The sequence below is a fragment of the Bactrocera oleae genome, chromosome 4 (assembly GCF_042242935.1).
Source record: "Bactrocera oleae isolate idBacOlea1 chromosome 4, idBacOlea1, whole genome shotgun sequence".
NCBI lineage: Eukaryota > Metazoa > Arthropoda > Insecta > Diptera > Tephritidae > Bactrocera > Bactrocera oleae.
The window spans coordinates 40,866,675-40,887,722 of NC_091538.1; the positions used below are offsets into that span (position 1 = coordinate 40,866,675).

The 21,048-nt window shown below is 33.6% G+C and overlaps 1 protein-coding gene across 3 annotated transcripts in view; it reads left to right on the forward strand.

The window, feature by feature from the left end:
* Window positions 1-21,048, forward strand: part of LOC106615526 (putative fatty acyl-CoA reductase CG5065) — a 34,201-nt gene that overhangs the window by 6,178 nt on the left and 6,975 nt on the right. For 2 of the 3 annotated variants that reach the window (XM_014231776.3, XM_036362539.2), the window contains exons 2-3: window positions 13,018-13,302; window positions 13,975-14,400. In XM_014231776.3, the coding sequence (XP_014087251.2) occupies window positions 13,026-13,302; window positions 13,975-14,400 (703 nt within the window). In that variant the 5' untranslated portion in view covers window positions 13,018-13,025. Of the gene's footprint in view, window positions 1-13,017; window positions 13,303-13,974; window positions 14,401-17,306; window positions 17,506-17,578; window positions 17,819-17,876; window positions 18,009-18,078; window positions 18,208-18,305; window positions 18,694-21,048 lie in introns of those variants that run through there. The other variant, XM_036362540.2, reaches the window with a different exon arrangement.

The window sequence follows — 21,048 nt, forward strand, 5'->3', positions numbered from 1 at the left end:
AAACTTACTTGTGAAGGAAGAAGAAGAATTTGAGAAATAAATAATTCGCTAGGTTCGTTATTTTTTCAAATTGCTCTTTTAGAGGAGTAGGGTTAATTTGCCTATAACAAGGCCTATTTATTATTTGATTTTTTTTTTGATGAATCAGTTAAAACTTTTTTTTAAAACTTTATAATCTGACATTTGTAAACTATTTCGTTAAATGTCCAAGGAGAAATATTAAAAAATACAAAGGAAGCAAGGAAAATAAAAAGAATTACCTAGGCGCGACTCGGAAAAGGGTTGAATTGCGGTGCCCCTCATAACTCGGTTCTTGATCATTTGAAATTAAAAAATTAAAAATATATCCTTAAATAATCACTTTGCTCAAATAATGCTGGGGGTTTGTCGAATTTTCAGTTTTTCACTTTTTTTGAAGGAAAAAACGCGATTTTGTGTGAAAAAATCGATTAATTTGTTATTATAAAATTAATAATATAATATTCACAAATTTGAAATTGAGTAATTATTATGTATAGAAATATTGTTCAGAATTTTAAAATGATCGGTATAGTAGTTTTGAAGATGTGGGTGACACTGGCTTTGAAAATATGAGTTGTGGGGGCTCTTTAAAGATTGGAAATGTGATGTAAAACGCAAATACTCAAAATTTCGTAAATTTTCCTCCAATAGGCTTGAAATTGAAACACAAAATTTTTGAAATATTACGCATTCATTTTTAAAAAAATCCTACTCACTATATGAGTAATATAATGTAGTCATCGGAATTGTTCAATACATGAAAGAGCAGCATCCAAAACAAAATTGAACAAGTAAGGAAGGGATTGAGTGATATTTTCGGTAGAAGGTCAAATATAGGCACTGGGGTCCACCATATTTAGTACTTAGGGGCTTGAACACTTTTGGTTCGATTTAGACAATTTTTGGTCACAAGGTGGCATACTTCAAACGTATTATTCACGCAAAGTTTTACCCCGATATAATCGTTGTTGCTTGATATGCATAGTGGAAAGTGAAAGAATCAGATGGAATGGAAAATGGTGTTATATGGGAAATAGGCGTGGTTGTAGTCCGATTTCGCCCATTTTCGCTCTATAACATAGAAATATGAAAAGAACTTTATGTACCGAATTTAGTTGAAATCGGTTAAGAAGATCCCAAGATATGAGTTTTCACCTAACAGTGGGCGGTGCCACGCTCACTGTCTAATTTTGAATGCGGTTCCTATAAAGTCATCTCATACCATCCCTTAGATAAAATTTAATGTCTCCGGCGTGTTTAGTGCTTGGTTTATCGCGCTTTTAGTATTTTTTAACAGTACCGTTATATGGGGAGTGGGCGGGCTTTTCACCCAATTTCACCCATTTTCATACCGTCAATAGAAGTGCTAAAAACATTTGCTTCCAGTGAATTTTGTTATTATAGCATTGGCGGTTTAGGAGATATGCACATTAAACCTACTAGTGGCGGGAGCACGCCCACTTAAAAAAAATTTTGACTGCAGATGCCCTCCCTAATGTGATCCTGTGTACCAAATAACAGTCTTGCATCTTATTGCGGAGCTTAGTTATGTGCGTGGCAGTGGTCCGATTACGCCCATCTGCAATACCAACCGTCTCACGGTACCAAGAAACATGTGTACCCAGTTTCATAAAGATATCTCAATTTTTACTCAAGTTAGAGTTTGCACGGACGGACGGACGGACAGACAGTCACCCGGATTTCAACTCGTCTCTTCATCCTGATCATTTATATATATATTATATAATCCTATATCTAACTCGATTAGTTTTAGGTGATACAAACAACCGTTAGGTGAACAAAACTATTATACTCTGTAGCAATAGGTTGCGAGAGTATAAAAACGCAAAAATGGAAATAAAGTACACAATATAATCGAAATCGTATTCGACAGCAACATTAAAATGTTTTGTAACGAAATGTTACAAGTTGAAGTTGAAAAAAAGTAGGTGGCGGTAAACAACAATAAGATAAATGAGAAGATACCCCAATAACGGCTTACGGGCATATTTAGATATGTGTGTATATATTTGGTAGTAAGTTAGTATATAAAGGTATGGTATATGACAAGGGGCATCTAGCACTAGGGCACTGAGGTAATTTAGTTTATACGAATGCACACAAATTTTAACCAACTAAAATCGAAAGCGCTTCGTTTACTTTATAAATAAAACTTTTTTATAGCTCGGTGTTGTTGTTGTATGCCATATATTCCCAGTAGAGAAATTTTGTGATTTAAAGATATTGACATGATATTAGAACCGCTGGTTCAGAGTCTTGAGAATAATCAATCAATGAAAAGATCTATGTAAATTTTCATTGGCATTGTTAATATAAGAACGCAATTACCAGGCAGGAATAAACCCATTATAATGATCTTTCAAGTTTTTTATATAAATTGTGTAATATTATTTAATAAGTATTTTGACAAAAAAGGCAATACTTTTTGTTAAAATACTTCTCAGTCTCAACAAATATGTCCTCAGTGCCGCTCAAATTAAAGTTGTTTTCAAAGTTTTTTTTCAATATTCTTGTCTTCATTGTCGGTTTTTTTTCAAGACAGCTGCGGAAAATTAAACTTTGCACATCCAAAACTATTGACGCCATAGCTGACCGTTCCATTATTCTATGCTTTAGATTCGATCCATGGCAATTCATTCCAACCAATAGTCGGATTCCGACATAGACATGGAACCTAGTTTCACTTTTTCGCACAGACCTCAGCGGAAACTATGTTTGTGAGTATTTTGCCCAAATCCTCCATTACACTCGAAACCTGCCCGTACTCTTTGCTAGTTTTGTTTACCCAATATCTAACAAAATTTACAAAAAGTAGCACAAGGTCAGACCATGAACTTGTGCCACAACGTTGCATCATTCTAAATGAGACTATTCGGAGCAACACAAATGCCGAAGTGCTTAAATCTTCTGGGCTCGCACAAGCGCTGCTTACATACTCATCTCCTCCATTCATGCATTTCACACCACACAGTCACTGCTGAGCTTTCAATTAGTTATAAGCGGACGTTTTAATTTTTTATATGTTTTATTTCTATTGTCTTTTGCACTGCACCATCGCAATGGGGTCTGTAGTGTGCTCGTTTCGGGTATGGTAAAGCTTAGCTTTACGATTCTCTTTAACTTCGTAATCATTGTGAACACTCGTTTGCATGCAATTAATTCCATTAGTCCATTAGTGACAATATGCACAAGACATTGAAGTAAACAAACACTCTAATATAATTGCTTTCAGACCCAAATATTTGTGCTATATATTGCCATTGCTCAAAATGTGAGAAATAGTAATAAGCAAATATTAAAAGCACTCAAAGTGCAATTACTAATTTTTGAAAACAATAAAAATTCTAAATGCAGTTTATACAATCTAATTATACTTTTAGTATAATTTCGCAACAACTTCTGTTGCAAAACCGTTTGCTATGTTAAACAATTAATTTCAGTTAACGAAATCAAAAATAATTTACATTCGAACATTTCGAGGAGTTACACAATCTCTTAATTATATATTTTAATTTCAGCATAAATATATTTGTATTTTATTTTCCAGTTTAACGGTAATTTTTTGCAACTCACTGCACATCAGACACGGTTTAAAAACCGTTCCTTCGATCATATATTAATTACAAGCGAAAAGTTAAAAACAATAAAACAGTTTGGTAAAAATAGAGATCGAGTTTTCGCCACACACACATACATATGTAGCATTACAAAATTAGTCGCTTTCGGAGTGAATGAAAAACCGCCAACGATATCACTCATGCTATTATTTCGTCTGTCGCCATGCAACCTACACTTTCGTTTTTGACCAGCTAGCCAGCTTATCTTATTTAATTGTTCCCGTAGTTTTATACCCTAAACAGGGTATGTTGAGTCTGCCACAAAGTTTGTAATACCCAGAAGAAAACTTCGGATACGCTATTAAATATATTTATAAATGATCAGCGTGACGAGCTGAGTTGATTTAGCCATGTACGTTTATCTGTCTGTACATATGCGAACTAGTCCCTCATTTTTGGGCCATCGCTCTGAACTTTTGCCCACGTCCTTTTCTACACATGAAGTTGCTTACTTGTCGGTCAAGCCGATATCGGACGACATATAGCTGGTACACAAACTGAACGATCGAAGTCAAATCCTTGTATGGAAAGCTTTTCTTTTTGACAAGATACCTTTTACGAAGTTTGGCATATACCACATTATTGTAGATAATGCTATAATCTCTGAAGAAATGTGTGAAGGATATTATTATAGCTTCGGCGCAGCCGAAGTTTACGTTTTTTCTGGTTGTCCTCTTTCTTTTTCACTTTCTGCTATTTTGCATAATTAAAATATTACCAAAATTAATTCGTATCCATAATAAACCTGAATTTACACAAAAACGCTAACAGGTTTCTCTTTCTTTCAAATTTTACAGTTAATGATTTTTTTATCATGCTTATTTCAAAGCGTTTTGCGAAATCTGGCTTCGTCTCGTTATGGATAGTAAATTGCGCATATGTTTTTGTAAATATTTTGACAAATGAAGTCTGCTCTTATATTATATATTGCTCGCATATTTCTTTAAAGTAATGTAACAGGTTTACATAATGAACCGAAATAGAAAATAATACTTGTATTGGTGAAAAAATGTCCAATGTGATATTAAATTATAATGAATTGGTGAAATTCATTTATTTTTTTATTGAAAATTTATATAATATCTTATAAATTTATGTATATATATTTGTACTTGACGACTTGACCATTAAATAACGGGACCTAAAAGCTACGACGCTCTCGAGCAATTCTGTCACATATCTGGGTGTTGTACATTTTGTTTGCGTCCCAGCTTTTCCCTTTTGAGGTGAAAGTTATTCAGCCAAAGAAATAAAATATCGATTATCGACTAATATAGAAAGAAGATCCCAATCTGTTTGATAATTATAAGTCAACAAATTTTTAAGATATATAAGCAATAGTATTAAACTCCAGAGATTTTAGAAAATTCTAACTGGAATTGAATTTTTGTGGAGGATTATCATCTCTTAAACCTTTTTCATTTAATAAGACGACATTTTAACAGGACTATTAGAATGCGGGTTTAAAAATACTTTCAGTTGACAAGTTTCTATAGAGATTTGTCACCGGTTTAAATTACATTTGTATTAAATGAATGGTATTCGATAAATATTTGATGTAAATACTTAAAAATACTTTCAATAGCTTATATTGTTCAAGAAATTTGATAATAGAAAGAATGTGTGAAACATTTAAAATCGTAGAAATGTAATTAATGTTGATTATAATTTGAGAGAACATTCATTCCTCTCGCGTTTAGATCAACACGCATATTATGTTTTCTGAGTTTTGCTCAGCCCTAGGTAATACCTGGTATAATCAAACAAATGTTTCATATACGAAATCAAAGTTATTAACAATATCTTAATTTGACTATGAAATTTCTTTTAAAACTCAAAAGCCATTTGGAAGAACTTTAACACAGGTAAGCTATCGCAACTAAGGAGAGTTCACTCAAATAAAAGTTGTAAATATCAACTACGTATGATATATGTTAACCATAATGTGTCGAATATCTGCGGCAAATTCTAAAAGGGTTTCCAAATAGGATAAACATATGACAAATTTATTTAGGAGGATGGTTATTCCGTTAGGTCTTACCCCTTAACCCCCCGATAATATCGAATGTTCCAAATGTAGTTCTTTTAAAGGCTTCCCAGTCAAAAATCTAAAAGTTTTTAGAGTATTTTTTAAAGTAAAGGCAACACTTTTGTTTTTATTATTATGCAGCGTTGGTTATAGTAAACGCTACCATCACATATTATTCAAGAGTTGAAGAGAAATCGTAAAATATATATAAATTAATTTTAGTTTAACTTGATAATGCCGCATCAAAAAACTTGTGGAAAAATACTGACCGTAAACGAGTTTTATTGAAATTTGCAAAATTTTTTCATGCGCAAAGTTTTCACTCCAGCTTATAGTACTTTTATGTACCCACATTACAACTCTGTTTTTGTATTAAATATTATCGAATTTGAAAAAACTAAATTGGCCAAATACAAAATGCTTCTTGGCAAGTATCTTCAAAGCAAACATGCGCTAATGTGTATGTGTGTATTCTAATAAAATAAATATATTGCCACTTCTATAGCTTCCATGCATCGGTTTCCTTGCCATACGGACTTGCAAATGTAAACTTGACTCTTATGTTGCAAGCTCGACTAGAAGGCAGTGACGGCAAGTAAACTGCAAATGCTGTTGCAAAAGAACAACTTACGCAACGTCACGTACATGATATGGTGTTAAAGTTGCCAAGCCACGCTGCTATCATTCGGTAAGGTAAAACCGGTAGCATTTGACACGTGCGCAAAGTTTTTGGCAGCTCACTCCGTTCATTCGGTGATAAAAGTTGTAACTGAGAATGACGTTTTTTGGGGAAAATTATCACTTCATCGTGGTAGATATGAAGGTGTTAATTAATAGATAATCTTCTCTATAATACTACACGTCTATGGTTAAAATTCCTGTGGTGAAGAAGTAAGACGTTTAACACTTAGTATATCATTCAGTATGAATTTCGACCTCAAGCAAAACCAAGTCCACTACAAAATTTTAATTTGATTTGTTTCTAATTTAATGAGTCCAACTTTTAATAATGTATTGAGCAAGCTTGATTGTGAATCCGATCATGTTTCCTTACCTCCTGCACTTATTACATTCAGCTTTATATAATCTGGTTATGTTTCATCTCAACTCTGATATTTTGAATTCGTCTTCCACCCAAATTAATCTGTAATGATATCCAAATACTTGTAAAATATTCAAATTTAAATGTATACAAAAAAAGTAAGGAAGGCCTAAATTCGGATGTAACCGAACATTTTATACTCTCGCAAAGTCAAATGGTATACTCGTTTGAGATTTCTTTATATATTTTAACAATTATAAGTAGGAACTGTTGGCTGAGTTATTTAAAAAGTCAACGATAGGCACTGGGGTCCACATTATCAGTACCTAGGGGCTTGAACAGTGTGGTTCGAATTAGAAAATTTTTAGTCACAAGGTGGCATACTTTAAACTCATCATCAAAATCATTGTTGTTTGATTTGCATACTGGAAAGTGAAAAAATCAGATGAAATTTAAAATGGTGTTATATGGGAGAGAGGAGTAGTTGTAATCCGATTTCGCCCATTTTCGCACTATAACTTAGAAATATGAGAATAATATTACGTACCGAATTTGGTTGAAATCGGTTAAGCAGATCCCAAGATATGGGTTTTCACCTAAAAGTGGGCAGTGCCACGTCCACTGTCTAATTTTGAACGCGGTTCCTATAAAGTGATCTCATATATCGTGTTTAGTGATTGATTTATCGCGCTTTTAGAAGTTTTTAACAGTACCGTTATATAAGGAGTGGACGGGGTCGTAACCCGATTTCACCCATTTTCACAATGTTGATATTGGTGCTAAAAACATTTGCTCATTTTGTTATCATAGCTTTAGCGGTTTAGGAAATATGCACATTAAATTTATTAGGAGGCCGGTCCACCGAGTCAGCTGAAATTATATTAAAAACAACATGAGCAAATGAGATATATGTATGTGATATCAACTCGACCAAAGAGACTAAATTAAATATATTCTAATTCAGCGCTAAACGAAATAATTTTTAAAAACTTATCCATTTAATTTTATTAAAATATCACACATTTTGAGCAACTTGAACGGTTTGAATACAGGTGAAAAGACGGAAATCATTTTATGGGGTATATTGCTCAGGTATACTCTAGAATATATTTTGAATTTTTATGCATAAATAATACTCATGCACATGGAGTAAAGTCAGCCGGATGTTCGAAAACCCTGTTATTAGTTATATAGGGGCTAGGTAAAGTTTTCGTCCAATTTTATCCATTTTAGATACAAAGATACATACTTAAAACACGCTCCCCAATTTTCATTGAGATAACTCACATATTGGCCGATACATCCGAAAGTTCAAAAATCTTTATATTGGGTATATGGGGGCCAAGGCAAGTATTGACATTTTTGACATTCAGTGATACTATCATCAGGAAAAGATCTGCTCTGAATTTCAATTTATATCTCATACATTGACCGATATTTTCGGAATAAAGTCAACTATAGGTATTGGGGTCCACATATTCGGTACCAAACGACTTGAACAGTTTCGGATCGATTTATATAATTTTTGGTCATACTTCAAAGGCACTAGTCGTGTAAAGTTTTGTCCCGTTATATTAATTGTTGCTTTATTTGTATACTGGAAAGTGACACCGGTTCTTATAGAGCTCTCTCGTACCATCCTGGATGTAAAATTTATTGGGTTATCACCTGTTTTCACACTATCATAAAAAAGGTCAAAGGTCAAAAAGTTTGGGGACACAGCTTTATTGGTTTGGAAGGTATATACAATAAACTTTATAGGGGCCCCTTCTAAATGTAATTCTTTTTAACCGATTTTAGTTCTGTTTTTTCTGTGTTTGGTGGGCGTGGAAGTGGTCCGATTACGACCATCTACAAACTCGTGCTTACTTTATCGTCAAGGAATATGTGTATCAAGTTTCATTCAAATATCTTAATAGTTACTCCAATTACAACTTACACGGACAGACAGTTACCTAGATTTCAACTCGTTTCATTATTCTAAGCATATATATACCATATATATAACCCTATATCTGTCTCGATTAGTTTTAGGTGACACAAACAACCGTTAGGTGAACAAAACTATTATACTGGGTAGTAACATGTTGCAAGATTATAAAAATTGTACTCAATTATTTTTATTGCTACCTTTGAAGTTGATTGAAAGTTATATATCATATCATGGGAGGTGGACGTATAGTATTTCTTTCTTAGATTTTTATTTTATTTATTATATATATAATATTATAACGATAACTAGATGTCAAAAATTATTATATACGAAAGGTTTCGTAGTAACTACGCTTTCTCAATAACCCCATAGGCAATCCCCCGCTATTTACTCATTAAGTTGGTTTGAAAGTGCTATAACTTATGTTACACACATGATTATCGGTTCTCGATATAGTTTAATGTTTGTTTAAAATTATCTGACGTCAACGTTTCGCCTGTTTTATGTATTTTTGAAAGTATCATTAATTTAAATTGAAATTATCTAATATTTACATACTATGATTATTTAGTGTTGTTAAGAATAACCGTTTGGTGAAGACACTACACCATGCAACTTGTTGCAAGAGCGATAAAATGCAGTAGTTGTAGTTGTGACCACGAAGGAATTTTAAAATTAAAAGCTAAGCTTAACTCCCATCAATTTCTTAAATCACGCAAGCAATTTTGTAAAAATTATGACAGCTGCTCTCCTCTACTCTACCACTGTATTATGTATATATTTAAAATTGCATATAGATTTTTTATAGCATTGCATATTTATTATATATGTCTCGTCAAAACATACAACATTTTGCTAGCGGTTTTACAATGCGCACAAATTCCATTGAGTCAACGTAACGCAATTGGAGCATGCCGAGAGGGGGAACGGCGGCACAAACTAACGAAAGTGTTAGATGGCAGCCGGTTTGCTGCTTCTCAATGGTTGCCAGCATTACATTAACCAGTGCGGGCAATGAGGCATTGTTTACATTTTGTAAAAACACTTACGATTTTATATATATATATAAGTGTGTGTGTGAAAAAGGCAAAATTATACTTTGAACGGGGCAGAGCAATGACCTCACTTAAATGTTTTCGCTTACCTGTAACAACAGTGGTTTTTATAGTTATGGCATCGCAATTACCGGCAATAATAACACAGTTTAATTGCAGTGATACTTCTAGAATGAAGCAAACCCGGCCTTCTACTGTACGATATTTCCATATATCAGGTTTTGTTTTATATAATGCTGTACACATTAATCAAACATTTGTTTTCATATTTCCACTAGTGTGCTATATGGAGAATTTGATTACATTATAGACTATTCTGTTTTGTAAAAGGTTTCTGCTGAAAAACAATCACTGACAATTTCTTTGAAATATATTTTAATACTCTTGAACATGTTGCTACAGAGTATAATTGATTTGTTCACCTAACGGATATAACTTGGTACACGTGTTCCTTGGCAAAAAAGTGAGAACAACTTCGTAGCTGGTGTAACCAGACCACTGCCAAGCCTACAAAATGGCATTAGTCGAAACAATTCTTATAAGAACTCCTATCGATAGTGTGAAAATGGATGAAATTGGATTATAACCCCGCCTATGTCATATTGTGAATGGGCGGAATCCGGCGGATCATTTTGTTGGGCATTCATTTTCCTACAAAATCTATGAAACGTGATAGTTTTTCACGTAGTTAAAAGGGAGATAAATGCATATAGGATAATAAGAAGAAAATAGAATACTGTAAGGTGGGGGGACTTCCCGTTACAATTAAGAGCCCATAATAGAGAAATTTCTTAAGAAATTTTCTTTACTGCAAATATGTTTCCCTTTTTAAATATGCAACTACTAAGTCCACAGAAGGAGAAAGCGGAAAGCGCTACGTAATTGCAATTACTTCTTCGACCACATTTAGCTGTAACTTCAATTGGCCATTTATTGTGCAACTGCCACACAATTGCCGTCACTTAGGCAGCTAATTCTTCCACAAACAATTGCCTGCCCCACACACTCCATTGCACATGAATTCTAACCACCGACCATACAATTGGCAACAATAACAACAACAGTTGTTCACCCAATTCACTTGTGGTTTGCCTACATAACTATGTAAGTGTGGTGGTGAGCTCACTTCTATCACCAATAGCGGCTACTTTTTCATTATTTGAGCGCTACTTTCATTACATAACTGCGGCGTAAATGCAATGCCGTAAATGTGGCATGGATATTGGCAATCGCGCGTACAACAATCCGCCACTGCTGTATGTTACTAGTATTCGTTCGCGTACGCTGCAACCTGTTTCTCGACTGCTCCGACGACGCATGCGCAAGCGCATTCTCTATTTTCGAAAGGAAAATGCATTGCAACATTTCGAAACTCCGCCACTACCACTACTTACTACAACATTCATTGTACATATTTATGGTGTTGTTGCTGTTGCAGCAATACGCGCAGCTAAGAAAAATATTTATGTATGACAACATTTGTAATGGACACTCCAATTATAATAGAGCAATGAATACAAATGCCCGTCTACACCGCCACTCAAGTACTATGGTGTGTTGCACTTTGTCTTTGTTGTCAAGCATTGTTATTACAACAAAATATAGCCAGCTGTCAAGCCACTGCCACTCATATTTTGTGCTTGTAATACTGAGCCACTGGCAATAGTAGGGACTAATGGTGTTAGAACGAAGCCAAGTGTGCTTGTGTGGAGCAAAACACTCGAACTTCATTGATTCAATTCACACTGATTTTATTGAACTTTAATGACATAAAAATATTTTGCTATTCTTATTTGCTTTCACATCTCCTTCATCAGCGAGAGATGATCTAGAGTTATATTTGAGTTACTGCAAGTAACCCTATATGTTATCGAATATTATTTATTGGAACTAGTGCCTAGAACTCTTAAATATTAACTGCTCGCAAGAGAATGTAAGCTTTGGTTTGGCTTTGGAATTAATCATTGTGCTACAACACACGTTCACGTTCAAATGCTTTAAGCTAACAATTGTGGCAATTACTCATTTACTTGAACCCCTCTTCAAGTGGCACTAACAAAACGTTTTTCGCCAGGCAACTCTTATTCAATACAGTATTATTGGCAGAGTTTGACAGTTAAATTATTTTTAAATTAATGCTGCAACTTATTAGCAAAGGTTTAAGATAGTTTTTATAACATTAACGGAATAATCCTGGTTACCTCAACATTTGGTATTCAACTAACCATATTCGACACCATTCAGACCTCTATTATTAAATCTATATTGAGATTACTTACTTTTATACACTGCCATCAATAAAACAGTAGTGTACTGTTCCGAAGTGAAGATTTCTTCAGCAAGGTGTACATTCGTTTCCATAGCCGAGAGGCTATCAAGGAGTACATGATTTCTTTTGAAACGGTTTCAAGTTTTTTCCATGTTAAACTTGTATGGGTGCCGGGTCACAGCGGAATCACCGAAAACTGCAAAGCCGATGAGCTTGCTAGGCAGAACACCCTTTCCGTAATTTAATCTGATTGGAAGCGAGCCGGTTTCCCGATATCCTCCTGTGATCTGACATTGGACCTATGGACCTCCAGTGAGCTCAGCAAGCGCTGGTTAATAACCAGAATTTGTGCAACTGTGAGATTCTTCTAGCCCAGAGTGAACATTAAGAGCTCCTCCGAACTACTTGCTCTTAACGAAATCAATCTCGCTGCAATTATAGGTGTTCCGACTGGTTCACACGCGGTTCTTTCCCAAAGCTGTATAGAGGAAGGCGAGGAGAAATAATCTTGTCACTTTCTCCTCTATTGCCCGACTTATGGCAGATTATGATTGAAATATCTCGGTAGACACACCTTTGGCGAGCCTAGCGAAGTGGCTGGGATTGATATTAACTGGCTTAATAAAACTGTGGTAAGCTTAAAAGGCTTCTTCGATCTATGAGAATATAGTATTCCACTTTTAGTAGTTTATGGGTAACCCAAAGACGAGTATCTGTCCAAGTGAGGTCCATAGATTTTTGGATCAACTCTATGACCTAATCTAACATACTCTCATACAAGTATGTATCTATGATTGGGGCTTACACTTCTTTGTTCGATTTTTGGTCTAGGTGGAGCTTCTCTCCTCGTGCTGAGTTATAGGAGTTTTAAAGAAGTTTTTAATTTTCGATGGAGTTTTGTTTAACCCAAAAATACTTTCCGAATTCTACTACTTGAGGGTGCGTTGTCAAAAGATGTTTATCTATAACGTTACCAGCAGGGATATAGATTCGTCTAGTAACAGTTCCTTTTTTATTACTTTATTTGCAGTAATCAAGATGCCGGAGTTGACACCAGTTCAGGAGTACTATAAGGACAAGACCATATTCATTACTGGCGCCTCTGGTTTTATGGGCAAGGTTTTAGTCGAAAAACTGTTGTACTCATGCTCTGCTTTGAAGGAGATCATTATCATTGTTCGTCCAAAGCGCGGAAAGAGCCCCGAAGTTCGTTTGGAGGAGATGTTCAAATTGCCGATTTTCCAGCGTATACGAGAGGAGAAGCCGGAGGTGCTGAAGAAGGTCACTAGTTTCAATGGCGATGTCACTTATGAAAGTAAGTTTTATTAAATAAATTTAAGTGCTTAGAATTCTTAACTAATATCTCAGCCATATATAGTAGTACTCAGAATCCTTAAACTTTCCAATAAAATTTTCTAAATTCCATTTTTTTTGCTGATTGTAGTCCTTTCCCAATTTCAAGCAAAATTACAGTTTATTTAATCAAAAGCGCATTCTCTAATTACATTTCTTCTATAGTATTCAATTTTAAGGAAACTCTTGACTTTGCTAAAAAATACTCAAACCACTTTCTTTTTTCTTTTAACTGACCTCATAGTAGAATCATATTTGGATCAAAATTATCCCTGAGATATATTAGTAGGTCAAAAATATTTCTAAAAACATTTTTACTACTCGCTTTAGTTTATCTTTGGATCTCTTTTTAATCATATAACATGAAATATTTGGACCATATTTACGTCCGATATTTGGCGGTGGAGTCAAAATATCTTCTAAATCACCTTTCGAATAAGTTACTTCATTACAATATAACTCTTTTATAAAGAATAATGCTAAGTTTTCACTATGTAAAACTAAATGACGCAAATATAGATAAACAGTCAAAATGCGATTTTCAAGACAGGTGTTTCGACTACAGCGAGAAAAATTATTTGATGCTATTAAATTTTTGTGTGAATCCAATGATTTTTGTCTGCGTTAATTATAGATCTGGGTCTCAGTGGTGAAAACTTGAAATATGTCACCGACAACACGAATATCGTTTTCCACATGGCGGCCACTCTCAAGCTGGAGGGCAATTTGAAGGACGCTATTGACATGAATACAACAGGCACGCGCCGCGCTCTGGATATTTCCAAACAAATGAAGGGTCTTGAGGCTTTCGTACATGTGTCTACTGCTTTCTGTAACTGCGATCAGGAGGTTATGTATGAGAAGGTCTATGAATATCCACACAAACCAGAGGATCTCATGCGCATGGTTGAATGGATGGACCTTAAGACCTTAGAGTCCATCACGCCTGAATTGCTCAAACCCCATCCAAACACTTACACCTACTCAAAGCGTTTGGCTGAGATTTTGGTGCGTGATCACTACGAGACTATGCCGGTGATTATAGCGCGTCCGAGTATCGGTAAGTGCTATATGAAAAATGTTTACATACATACAGAAATAATCATTTAAATATTAATTACTTATATACCATGTATATTTAACTATGCGATCTTTAAACGGGCGTGGCGCATTTTGCTTCATCTTCCCCTTTTCGTAACTGTAACTGTAAGATAATTAATATGCGTTAACGCTTCAATAAATTCTTTGTAATTAATTAACAATTCATTTAATTTAGTTTAAGTATGTTCAAGACTTTTTTTTCAGAACTTAGTTGCTGTACTTAATAACAATATAGTAATATTTTTTATATAACCAATCATTGGCAATTTTACCAAAACTTTACTTTAGAGTAATTTCCAAGTAGAAAATTCCGGCAGCATAGATACTTGCACATATACATATGTTATACTTGCATAAATTTCAGTCTGTTGTATCAACAGTTTCGATGCAACACGTCGCTCAACATTGTCGCACTTTGAGCTAAATTAGCAAATTAAAGAGCTGTAAATACAGTAATTGCTTTTCGGTGACATACATATATTTGATTAGACATTTCCTTATTGCTTTGATTTTTTCGGAACATGGAAATGTTGTATATGGAAGCAAATGAAGTTGTTTGCTTAAAAATGTTATTAAATTTTAAAACTAAATAAAAACTTTAATATTAAAATTAAAATTTAAATAAATTTTAAATTTATTTAAAAAAAAACATAAAAAACTATGTGATAAAATACTCATATCTTCTATTGAACAATTTGCAAATATTTCATCTTGATTGCAAATGAGTTTTGAACTCGAAATACGCTCTCCTTATATTCCTTTACTATTTTTGATAGTGTTAAGCCCTATAATTTTGGATCTTGTACCCTTTGAATTAATACTTTATTTTAGGTAATCCACTATCGCTGATAAATTGTTGAATATTATTATCTCAGTTTATTTTTATATTCTTATTTTCTATTTTTGTATTAAGATATATAATATCTATAGCTGTAAAAATAATTGAAATAATATTTTCAGAAATATTCTAATTGAAAACCATTATTGTTATATTCGGATACTTATTAAGCTTATTTAATACTTATTCTTCTTTTAAGGCTTAATTTCGTCTCGCTTTACATTCGTTAACTAAATTCTATATGGAATTAAGTTATGTGCTTTCAATGTTAAACGCTTTTCGGATATTCAGGCTTCTTGCTCGCTTGCGTTGTGTAACTAATACATAAACAAAGTACGAATATTCTAAAACAAATATTTATTAGTGTTATACCTCAACACATGTGACAAAAGTCAAATGTGCATAACTAGAGATCGATTGGTTTCTACCCCCATTCCTCATGTATTAATTACCCGACAAGTGCTTTTATCAAAATTTTGTTCAACACAAATCTAGAAGTTAAATTGAAAATTGAAAAAAAAATCCTTAATTACAAAAAGAAATAATGAACAAAAAAAAAAAAAAAAACAATATATAATGTATCCATTACGTGCCTCAACTAGTGAAAATCATGCTTACAAAACAAAGAAAAAATTGTATACAACAAAAATGAACCGCCATTGCTACACATCGCCAACATGCATACACAGTTACATTTATTAACGAACTCCTTATTTGCTTACAAAATGTGCTTACAAGCGGATCTATTTGCCGCCAGCTTCTGTTCATTGTACAAACTCAAGCTTAAATACCTCACAATCGCTCGCCTCCACATAAATTTATCATTGTCGTTATTAAAAAGCAAAAACAAAAAAACACGAAACGTGTTTGAGTGAAACAGTTAAAAGTGTTAATGAGATGTTGCAATGTCACCGCTAAACATATCCAGCTGATAACTCGATACCGACACCGACTCGCACGTCCTGAAACATTTTACACTATCTCGTCGTTGTAAAGCTTTGCTAAGGCCAATGCAGTGCTTTCTTTAATAAAGTAAGAGAAAAGTAACATGTGAATAACGGTATGTTGCAAATCAAAGTTGAAGACAAAACAAATACTCTCATCCTGAGATCCCGAACCATGCTTCCTTCACCCATACCAACGAATCATGCCTTTTTTCTTTATTAAACTCCTCTCTTTTGTATCTAATTTCAAATATTTTTTCGTTCTCATCATATTTGTTTTTATTTGATAATTTTTAAAAAGGTACATACCCCTCTTTCCTTAAATTAATTTATTGTTTACCACAATTTTTTCACATTTTTATTTCATTATATTTTTAACATATTAGGAACAGTGCTATAGATTACAGTCTAGTAGTTTCATCCGTACTCAGACTTTAGATTGAAATCTGAAAATAACCCACTCATCTTCCGTTTTTCTCGCACTAGTCTTTTGTAAATATGTTGTATGAAAAGACAAAAATGTACTTCCAAAGCTAGGAACTATATAAAAGTTGAATAAGTGGTTTGGTTTAAAAATTAATTACCAAAACCCCTAGGCGATTAAATTGTATTTCCAATATTTCCTCTTAAATAAGATAAGAATTGGTTGGTAGTCGAGAAAAAATATCCTATAAATTACTTAAATTTTTTTAAATAGTCTAGCAATAATTGGTGAACGAGGACAAGTTTTCAGAACCAAAATTAAAGTTTCTTTGAATTCAACCAACCAATTCCAAGCAATTGGTTCTTACCAAACTTCGTTCACACTACGAGGTCTCAATTATGTATTCTACGGGTTACTGTCTGCATATTTGTATACCCCTAGTGTTTATTAATTTTATTCCATTTATCACTAGCTATGACATATCAGGTTCTATATCATATCATATTTTTTTCTTGCATACATTAATTTCCTTCTCACATACCGTAAACCATTCCTTATTATGCCAGCATCCTTTCTATAACAGTTTCCTATCCTGTACGAAAAATCCCTACTTGTCTTCCTGTTAACTATAATTCATTCCTTCCTTTCCAATTATACAGTGTCGCCATCGGCGTATGAACCCGTACCCGGATGGGTTGACAACTTGAATGGGCCCACTGGTCTCTTGGTGGGCGCCGGTAAAGGTGTTATACGTTCGATGCTCATCGATACGCGTTTCAAATCTGAAGTTATTCCGGTTGATTATGCTATCAACGGACTTATTGTTATGCCTTACGAGTTTAATACACAACCAACGCGGTATGCATACCCCTCCCATATTCTTGTATAAAATCCGAAAGAAATCTCTAAACTCTTACATTTACCGTCACAGTCCGGCTTCAGTGCCTATTTACAACATCACCGCAGCGGAACACCGTAAAATGCAGTGGGGTGAGGCGATCGAGATGGGTAAGAAAATTGGCTATGAGTACCCCATGGAGTTGTGTTTGTGGTATCCGGATGGTTGCATCACCACAAATCGATTGCACCACCAAATTAACGTTATACTCTTCCATTGGCTACCGGCATACTTTATTGATTTTATATTATTTCTTCTGGGTCAGAAGCGATTGTAAGTGTGTTGAAATTTTTCGGAAATCGAAAGTGGTGTTGACACTTCAAAATTTTAGCATGTTACGTGTGCAGCGACGTATCCAAATAGGCCTCAGTGTGTTACAATTTTTCTCGTTGCGCGCGTGGGTGTTCAAGTCAGAAGCATATGACGGGCTGTGGAAATCACTCACGCCAGAGGATAAGAAAATGTACGTAACGTAAAAAGTATAAACAGCAAATGAACCTATGAAATAAACAAATAATAATAACTGTATATAGTTTCAACATGGATATGGACCCCAAGGAGTCGGTTGAAGAGTATATGCTTTCCTGCCTGCATGGCGGACGTCTATATCTCATGAAAGAAACGCCGGAGTCACTGCCACGTGCACGTCGCAATCTAAAAATGTGAGCGATAGAAATAAAAGTGGACTGAGTCTCACTTTCGTGAAATACCTGAAAGTCTAACTTGCTTATGTATTTGTATATACTTCTACCTTTTACAGCTTATACGTTTTGGATCGGTTCTGTAAGATAGTGATAATCGGCATGTTGGCCTATTGGCTTTATAATCGCATAGCGTCATTTATCTCCGTTTAAAGTTGTATTTCTTTATAGTGGCGTGAGATTATAATCATGTAGCAAGGAGCATAATGAACGGATTTTTTAAAATTATATTTACAGCGCTGAATTTTGAATTTTTTGCTTCAATTCGCTTTACATGCACGAAAAGTACCTAATGGTTATAAAATATTTGTTTGTATATTTATAGGTTACATTGTTTAGTTCTAAGCCACTCCATCGTACATATGTATGTACATATATTCATATAATACTTGTGCGATGCTTTTGTAATTATAATAAAATAAAAATGCATATTTTTATGCGAATTTATTCTTCTGGATTTTATTCTTCAACAGCTCCAGGCAGGGTGTTATCATTATGGAATAGAGAGACAGAATTACGGAAGTATTTACTATTCAATACATTAAAAATATGAAATGATTTTTTGAATGTTAGTATAAATGAGGGTTTCCGTATGTAAAAAAAAATAACTGCAGTTATGAACTACATATTCTCCCTTCTGAACTTAATTTAGTAAATTATGTTTAAATTTATACAAAATAGCTGGAGTTTTAATGAAATCTGAAAATTTACGGAAAATTAGCTCAGTAGACAAAATTAGACCTTTTAAAATATGTAAAACTACAGTAAAAGTATAGATTTTTTTTAAGTATTTAAACTTGGAACAACGTAAACTTAAGGAGAAAGTACTTAAACTATCATTTCAATTTCCAAGTTATAATATTCTTCAAATTAAGAATGGTATCATACTATTATTATTATTAAAGCTTTGTCTCTGTCATATTTCGGCAAACCACAGAAAATGTTTGCATGAATATGTCAACTACTACCGTATCTAGTGCGACCAGTTCCAGAAAGCTGTTTTATGCATTTTGCGAACAAACTTCACTCCTACAGATCTTATGCTAAGGACTTTGACCTCTTTGACAGTACACATTTCAGGAATATCAAGTTGGCCACGAAGTTTGTAATACCCAGAAAGAAAAAACGGAGAACCGATGCCCTGAGTTGATTTAACCATACCCGTCTGTCAGTCTGTCTTTCTTACAAATTTGTATGGAAACTTTTTTATTTGTGAAGGGTTTCTAGCTTAGGTGTAACCGAAGTTCCTTGTTCGAATTATCCTTCAAAAAACCCATTCGAAATATTTTAATTTGACCTTGCTTATAGCACTTGTGACCATGCTTATAGCAGAGCGCGATGTTAAATCGTTCATAGTAGTTTTTTTTTAATAAAATTATTGAAATTCTTTTAGATCACGATATACTAAAAATATTCGGTGGAAATTGTTCAAACGAGTAGGATAGTTATTTTCTATTTCGTTGATTTATAAACTATATAAAACCGTTAAATTCTATGGGATCGTATCTGTAATCCAAAATATTTGCCTATGCATACTCGGTCGTGGGTTCAAATAATGGCTCTATAAGTATAGAAAATGTTTAAGCTATTGCATAGCTTCTATCGAGGGCCTGGAGCGCGGGGACTGAATCTAGAAATTCCGTAACGGAAATAAACCTAACACGATCACAAAGTAAGCGCATACTTTTAGGCGTATTTCCGCATAAGATGAGGGTGATTCAAAAATAATAGTATTTAAGACACAATTTTTAATGCCAAATAATAATATAGAATTTAATAGAAATTTAATTTTAAAAAATAAAGTATTAAATATTATATTATTATTATTTCGGTAAATAGCCACCCCACCTTTTGGAACAGTATCTCGTTTGAATTAAGCAATAAAATTAAAATTTGGTATTTCAATCGGATTATCAATGGTAAAAAATTTCCACTTATCTGGGCTGGTGATTTCAACATCAACTTCGCTGATAAAATATCAGAGCGGTTAACCACTTTTCTTTCGGAAAATTTTAATTTAAAAATGAATAATGATATTTAGAGGATATTAAGTATTAAACTCATGTTTCTTATTACCATTAAACTTATAGTTACAATGATAAAAAATTCTGAATAACCTACAAGTATTGTAAGATAATAAAAATATTTAAAACAATATTAACTTTCAAAGAATGGAAAAACAAGCGGATAGACCAAATTTATATAATCATTTATACGTTTAAAATTGATAATATTTTTTGACAGCCATTTAAATCGCTTCGAATATATTCTTCAATAAAATAATTCTAATAGTCTTAAGTAACCAATAACATCGACGAAAATATTTTTAAGAATCATTGGAATATCACGTGACCTTTATGAAGATCTGACATTATCTGGTCATAATTTTCTTGTGAAGTCATAGTTTTCGTACTTAATTTTAAGGGCTCTTGTCGATTACAGTCATCACAGTTTTAATTCGGGAAAAAATTTAAGGTCCACGCATTTTGACGTCTTGTTTCGGATTGTTTGAAATGTGAAATCAAAATCTTCGTCGTCGAGTTGGCTACACAAAACATAAAATACAAGCAACTATCCCAGATACACAATTACTACTTACCAGAGCATGTACACTAAATTATACCATAACTTAAAAAAACCAAAATTTACACATAATTAAATTTATTTATACACATACATATAGAACTACTTTACATATTCTACAACAATAAATACTTACATTTAAATATTTACATAAGAAATTTATTCAAAATAAAACAAAAGAGCAAGAAATCACACGCACACTCACACTTAACACAAGCC